The 7,587-nt window shown below is 37.7% G+C and overlaps 1 protein-coding gene across 1 annotated transcript; it reads right to left on the reverse strand.

The window, feature by feature from the left end:
- Positions 1-3,875: 3,875 nt before the first annotated feature.
- Positions 3,876-7,356, reverse strand: LOC103517937. Its single transcript, XM_008482983.2, has 2 exons — positions 6,141-7,356; positions 3,876-3,973 (listed from the first exon to the last, which is right to left on the reverse strand). The coding sequence occupies exons 1-2, from the start codon at positions 7,111-7,113 to the stop codon at positions 3,876-3,878; spliced, it is 1,071 nt and encodes a 356-aa protein (XP_008481205.1). The 5' UTR covers positions 7,114-7,356.
- Positions 7,357-7,587: the final 231 nt, after the last annotated feature.

Consider the following 7,587-nt stretch of genomic DNA (forward strand, 5'->3'; position numbering starts at 1 on the left):
ACAATATTCAAGACCAAGAACCTCTTATAGAGACATTATATAACTTCGTATGCAGTATATTATGAATGACCATCAAATTGGCGCTGATTGGTTGATTTTTAATTTAAAATTAATAAATAATAAAATGAGATGATAATCAATTACTGAATCAGGAGCGGGTGACTATTTGGAGATAACAGTAAAAAATGAATAGAATTAAAAAATAGGTAATGCAGAATCCAACCAAACATTTAAACATCCCACTTGTGTTGTACGTTGGTCACTCTCGACCAGCATGATTGATTTGAGCATCCCCTTGTTGTCTCGATTTGGCGAGTGAGGGGAATGAACTTTATTCGTGCTTATTTTAAGTATGGTTTTTTTTTTTTTTTTTTTTTTTCTCTCCAAAGACCTCCGTTTTAATAAAGAAAGAACAAAGAAAAAAAAAAATAAAAGAGAAACAACATCAAATGAAACTGATAGAAGTGAGGGGCGTGGTGGAAGAGGATAGCCTATGAACTAGGAATATACGAATTCAGCGTGTTTAGCATCCTTTCTTGATCTATATCCGTATAAAGACAATAGGCGCCTCGCCGGTAACATACCTAACCCGCGCTTACGGTAGGAACAAGTACCTCGTGTAGTAGCTCGTGGTGGAGAGTCGCATGGGATATGCTCACGTATGTCACGCGAATTAAGCCAATACTCGTGTCGTCTCGCGCTTCAGGACGGGACCTGGAATAACCCGCATACTTGAGAGACATATCACATGGGTTACGCCGTATCCCAGGTTGCACACTCTATACACACCTGACTTTACATCTTGATGCTCCTCAAATAGGTGCAGAATTATCACCGTCATAATACGTAACACACGGGTTATAGGATGATTAGAGACGACTTCATTGGCCAATTTAATTAGGGTAGCTTCAATAGTGTTGCACTATTACTCATTTAGCACTACATTGAATTGGATACCCTGATTATACAAAGGCCTGTGGATCCCATCTCCCAATATTTTATTTATAGTAGAGTACGTGAGTAGTGAGGAAAAAATAATAATAATAATAATAATAATTCCGTCTACTACGAATCACAGTTGCAAACTGATTTGACTATGAACTTATATGAATAAATTCCGAAAATATCAGGGATAAGTTAATTGGACAAACTTATGTCTCAAAAGGAATATTGTTGGATCACTGACGTGAATTTTTGCTGCAAATATAATTTCACTGTGCTGCATAAATAATTGTTGTAACAATGGGAATATCTTCGTCTCAAACCAGACGGTACCAATGCAACATCAATAGTGATATTATTATATTTGTACTACATGAGGAATCCTTTTATCAGTCAAATTATCTTGTAATCATCTTATAGCAAAAGGAATATAGTTTCATCACAAACGTTAATAATTCCGTCTACTACGAATCACAGTTGCAAACTGATTTGACTATGAACTTATATGAATAAATTCCGAAAATATCAGGGATAAGTTAATTGGACAAACTTATGTCTCAAAAGGAATATTGTTGGATCACTGACGTGAATTTTTGCTGCAAATATAATTTCACTGTGCTGCATAAATAATTCTTGTAACAATGGGAATATCTTTGTCTCAAGTCAGAGGTACTATTGCAACATGAATAAGGATATTATTTTATTTGTACCACAAGAGGAATCCTTTTATCAGTCAAATTATCTCGATAATCATCTTATAGCGAAAGGAATATAGTTTCATCACAAACGTTACTTTCGCTACAAATATAAAGTCACTGTACTGCATAAATAATTCTTGTAACAATGGGAATATCTTTGTCTCAAGTCAGAGGTACTATTGCAACATCAATAAGGATATTATTTTATTTGTACCACAAGAGGAATCATTTTATCAGTCAAATGAACTTGATAATCATCTTATAGCAAACGGAATATAGTTTCATCACAAACGTTACTTTCGCTACAAATACAAAGTCACATAAGTCAAATAATCTTGATAATCATTAGTTTCTTATCTAATAGCTTGATAATCATCTTGATACTTGATATCTTGAGACACTTGATAATTATCTTATAGCAAAACTCCAAATTTGGTTAGCTATCGTAGAAAGGAATTTTAATTTTTTAACACATATGTAAATGTCTGACACAAATGTCGTTTCTTGATTAATATACTACTAAATTTATGCTAAATCATCAATCTCTAGATCTAAATTCTACCGTACTAACCACTACACCATTGAGATTGATATAGCTGTCGTGATAGCATTGTTTTGTTTTTGTGTTACAGTCAAATTTTTCCTTCAGTGCACAAATTTTCATTCGATTACGTCATAACTAGATAAAACGTTATCCTGATTGCATTATGTTACAATCATGTGGTTCAGTTTTTCCTTTTGAGTGTTCGCATTTCCAATTGATGACGTCATTTCTAGAAACAGTTATCATGATTGCAATATGTTACAATCATATGCTTCAGTTTTTCCTTTTGAGAGTTCACATTTTCAATTGATGACGTCATTTCTAGAAACAGTTATCGTGATAGCATTATGTTACAATCATATATGGTTCAGTTTTTCCTTTTGAGGGTTCATATTTTAATTGATGACGTCATTTCTAGAAACAGTTATCGTGATAGCATTATGTTACAATCATATATGGTTCAGTTTTTCCTTTTGAGGGTTCATATTTTAATTGATGACGTCATTTCTAGAAACAGTTATCGTGATAGCATTATGTTACAATCATATATGGTTCAGTTTTTCCTTTTGAGGGTTCATATTTTAATTGATGACGTCATTTCTAGAAACAGTTATCGTGATAGCATTATGTTACAATCATATATGGTTCAGTTTTTCCTTTTGAGGGTTCATATTTTAATTGATGACGTCATTTCTAGAAACAGTTATTGTGATAGCATTATATTGCAACAATATCCTCAATACATCAACATTTCTTATAAATGTAGAAACAATATGTTTCAGAAGCATTTTGTAACAAATAGGTCTTCCGTATGCGTACGACACTCATATCTTGACAATATTAATGTATCAAATAAATCCCATTATAACATAATGAAATCCTTTAGGCACATCTATATCCCTTTGAAAGTGCACTTAACAATCCACATATCAACGTTACAAGTTTCAGGTCTTTATGTTTCAGTATGTTTCACACATATTTAAGGTGATACAACTATATCCAGTTATTTTTGCGCCTAACAATACTGACTTGGAAATTTTTTTTTTCAGTGTAGCCAGGTTCAATGAGTCACCCTGTATTCGAACTAAATTGAAGTGTTTAGGGAGTGTTGAGGTTAGTCAGGTTCAATGAGTCACCCTGTATTCGAACTAAATTGAAGTGTTTAGGGAGTGTTGAGGTTAGTCAGGTTCAATGAGTCACCCTGTATTCGAACTAAATTGAAGTGTTTAGGGAGTGTTGAGGTTAGTCAGGTTCAATGAGTCACCCTGTATTCGAACTAAATTGAAGTGTTTAGGGAGTGTTGAGGTTAGTCAGGTTCAATGAGTCACCCTGTATTCGAACTAAATTGAAGTGTTTAGGGAGTGTTGAGGTTAGAACGAGATTTATTTTAGGGGAAAGTGGGGGTAACATGTTATTATATTAGGGGAAAGTGGGGTAGACTATAGGCGTGACCTCCTTATTAATAGTAATAGAACAGGAAGAAAGTGGTGCTATTATAGTCCTTTCTAAGGAATAGGCATAGGCAATAGGCATGTTACGACACAGACCACAAGAATCTAATGTAGCAGAGGTAGTTATTTTTTCATTACTACAAGAACGTAGAAACACTTTTTGACTTCCAGGATTTTTAGTGATAGTAATTTTACCCTACCAGCCTCCTCACATTACCGTGAGTGGGACCGGAAAAAGCCTTAGGTCTGACAGACCTGAGTCTCTAGATTCTTCCACCACTCACTCAGACTGTCTGAAAGACCCACGTCTATGAGACCGAGGACTGTCAGAAGACGGTCTGAAAGTAAATGGCCGGCTTAAGAGCGATAGACCGAAGTGTAGGTACCTACTATGCAACTTTCCTTATTGTAGGATACCTAAGGAAGGTCAAAATATGCACGCCATACCAAAATATGGATGCAAAATATGCATTTGCATATCCGATCTCTGGTCATAAACAAACAGCGGGGGATAAAAATTGTACGGTAAAATGGGATTATTATGCGGGGATATTTGATACGAGGAAATCCGTACGGAAAAATATTAGGAATATTTAATCGAAGCTGGAGGGGAGAGGGGGGGGGGGAATCTGCATCCAATTTTCTAGGCTCAACAAGAGTGGCGTATCCGTATATCACGTCACGTGACGTGACGTGATGGTAGTGTGGCTGTCCTGAACGAAATTTCCTACAATATTATGAGGGAACTACATCTCTTTGACTCCCCATTTTCCAATCGTTCACGTGATGTGATTATTTTTTTTTTTTATGAGTGTTCCACCGCCGTTTTTATTTCGTAGCAATGAAACAACTGCTACATTAGACGCATGTGGCCATGCTATGCCCATATCCGGTGTGCCTCTCATCAGATGGGCGAGAAGAGACACAATACTTCCCATTTAGGTGCTGGGTCAACACGAAAACACCAGAAAGTGGGCCGTTGAAATATTTGCAATCGAAAAACGAGTAGAAATTTTTGTCGATGGTGGGATTCGAACCCGGGACCTTCTGCATGGCAAGCAAGCGCGTTACCACTGGACCAACCGTGCCCCCAACTAATGGTAGTGTGTTTTTCTACCTTTGGCCGAGAGACTACGCATCCAATGTGCTACGGGCCTTTATGATGATTCAACCTGAATTCTAAGACCACAAGCAGATCGATATACTGTATATATTATGTATTTATTAGCTTCCCCATTTAAAAACCTCACCCCACACCACTGCTCAAGGTGCATAAATAAATAGTGAGCTAACTTCAGGTCATAAAACCCAGGGGGGGATAGATTTAACGAGGTGGATTAATATGCAGGCTAAAGGTCTGCATCTAAAACAATGGCACTTAGTTCCAGTGTTCCAGGTACAAAAGTTCCAGTGGTGCCCAAAAGAGTTAACATGAAAGGGAGACTTCACAAAAGAGTCAGAAGGGGTTAAGTTTGGAAAGTATTGTTGAGCAGGTTAAAAGTCTGCTATCTGAATTACTTTACTTAATACAATGGCATTTGGATTCAGTGGTACCCAAAAGGGTAAATTACCTGGAAAGGGGTAAATTTTTGGGAAGCACTGTAATATGTCCAGCTTGTACGGATATAAGATACAATACAAAAGTTTCTTCTTCATCTTCTTTGTTTTTCTCCTAATTCCTCCTTCTTTTTCGTCTTCTTATTCCTCTTCTTTTCCTTAAGGTTACTAAGTAGATGTAGATCTTTGTTATAGATCTTTGTTACAAAGAGTAGATCTTTGTTATTCTTCTTCTTCTCCTCTTCCTCCTCCTCCTTCTTTTCCTTAAGGTTACTTCTACTCTTTGTTCTTCTTCTTCTTCTTCTTCTTCTTCTCCTCCTCCTCTTTCTTCGTAATTTCCGTAGGTCGGTTTCAACGACTGTACTAGAAGTCAGTTTATGAACTTGACTTGAGTCACCTGACACGGCTTGTCTTGTGTCGCCTGACACGTCTTGTCTTGTATCACTTGATCCGTCTTGACTAGAGTCATCTGGCATTTGACCTATATCGACTGACGTTTGACTCGTGTCACCTGATACTTGAATAGAATCGACATATTTCTGTACTTCCTCTCTCTCTCTCTCTCTCTTTCTTTCTTCTTTCCCTTACCATATATCTGTACTTCCTCTCTCTCTCTCTCTCTTTCTTTCTTCTTTCCCTTACCATATTTCTGTACTTCCTCTCTCTCTCTCTCTCTCTCTCTCTCTCTCTCTCTCTCTCTTTCTTTCTTTCTTCTTTCCCTTACCATATTTCTGTACTTCCTCTCTCTCTCTCTCTCTCTTTCTTTCTTCTTTCTCTTACCATATTTCTGTACTTCCTCTCTATCTCTCTCTTTCTTTCTTCTTTCCCTTACCATATTTCTGTACTTCCTCTCTCTCTCTCTCTCTCTCTTTCTTTCTTCTTTCCCTTACCATATTTCTGTACTTCCTCTCTCTCTCTCTCTCTCTCTTTCTTTCTTCTTTCCCTTACCATATATCTGTACTTCCTCGACTGACGTTTGACTAGTGTCGCCTGACACTTGACTAGTAAATGTTACACCTTTTAACTGACTATCAGGAGCACTAGTAAATAATTCGGCTTCTTCTAATGTCGGTACACTACGTAGCAGGTTGTCGACATAAAGACTTTCTGAAATTGTCTTTGCTTCAAAGCTACCTTGTCGAGTAAGATGATATTTTAGCGTGGCAGCTAGGATGAAGGGACTGGAAACAATGCCAAACGGCACGCGTGTGAAACGTAGATGGATAATGTTGTTTGAATGGACACCAGCGTGTACGTCATTCAACCATAGAAATCTGGTGACATCGCGATCTTCTAGTTGGAGTCCAATCTGCAGGAATGCTTTCTCGATGTCAGCTACAAAAGCAATGTCGTGCAATCTGAATAGAATAAGGAATCCAACTAAATCATCTAGCATGCGTGGACCTTTGAAGAGGTAATCATTTAGACTGTAGCTTCCACGCGTTTTGGACGATGCATCGTAGACTACTCGTAGTTTTGTAGTCTTGCCCTCTTGTATAACACAGTGATGAGGCAGATAATGCACCGGATGTGGTGGAAACTCCGCAGGATTATCAACTACTTCTACGACACCTAGTCGCAACTGATCTTGAAGAACCTGGTCGTAAAGTTCAAGAGTTTGATGATCAAGCCTTTTCACCAGACTGGTTAGACGTCCTGTGGCTAATCCCAAATTTGGTGGGAGGTCTGTAGGATATTGTGTCCATGGCCATTTCACATGGTAACGTCCATCTTTAAAGATTGTCGTTTTGTTGAAGAACTCAATGATCTCATCTTGATGTAGGATCTTAGGCGAGTCTCGGATCCCTATGGCTTCCAACTCCCACAACTCTTTGATCTTATCATCATTAAGAGGTGGATCAGGTGCAACAAATTGAGACATGGAGTCATCAATTCCTGACACATAAGTGAGGAAAGACATAGTCCGTTCTGGAAATTTGTCAGATTCTTGACCACAAATAATCCAGCCTAGTTTAGATTGGACCAAATGTAAGTTTTCTTCAACATGTTTAACTTGTCCCTTGACAAAGGAATGGTAAAGATCACTTCCAATCAAGAGATCAGCAGGTTTGTCAACCTCTGAATCAATGGCAATGTCTAAATCTGGAAACCGTTTCTGAACATGCTGTTTAAAGTCAAAGTTGCTTGCCAAGGGTCCCGTTATTCTAGGTACCGCATGAGACTGAGATATCTAAGACCGATGCATCTTTCAAACGAATCATGAGAACACCAAAGAGTCTTGATCGTCTTTTGGTTTCATGCAACCAAAAGTGTATCAGTCAAATCTATTTCGATTGTGGCTGGATTATCGTACCACAAGCGCCTAATTGTTGCTGCAACAGAGTTTGTCGAGGACTAACTTCTTTGATCCTTCCCAGTATCCAAAAGGCATACG

This window comes from Diaphorina citri, unplaced genomic scaffold, assembly GCF_000475195.1.
Source record: "Diaphorina citri unplaced genomic scaffold, Diaci psyllid genome assembly version 1.1 scaffold2010, whole genome shotgun sequence".
NCBI lineage: Eukaryota > Metazoa > Arthropoda > Insecta > Hemiptera > Psyllidae > Diaphorina > Diaphorina citri.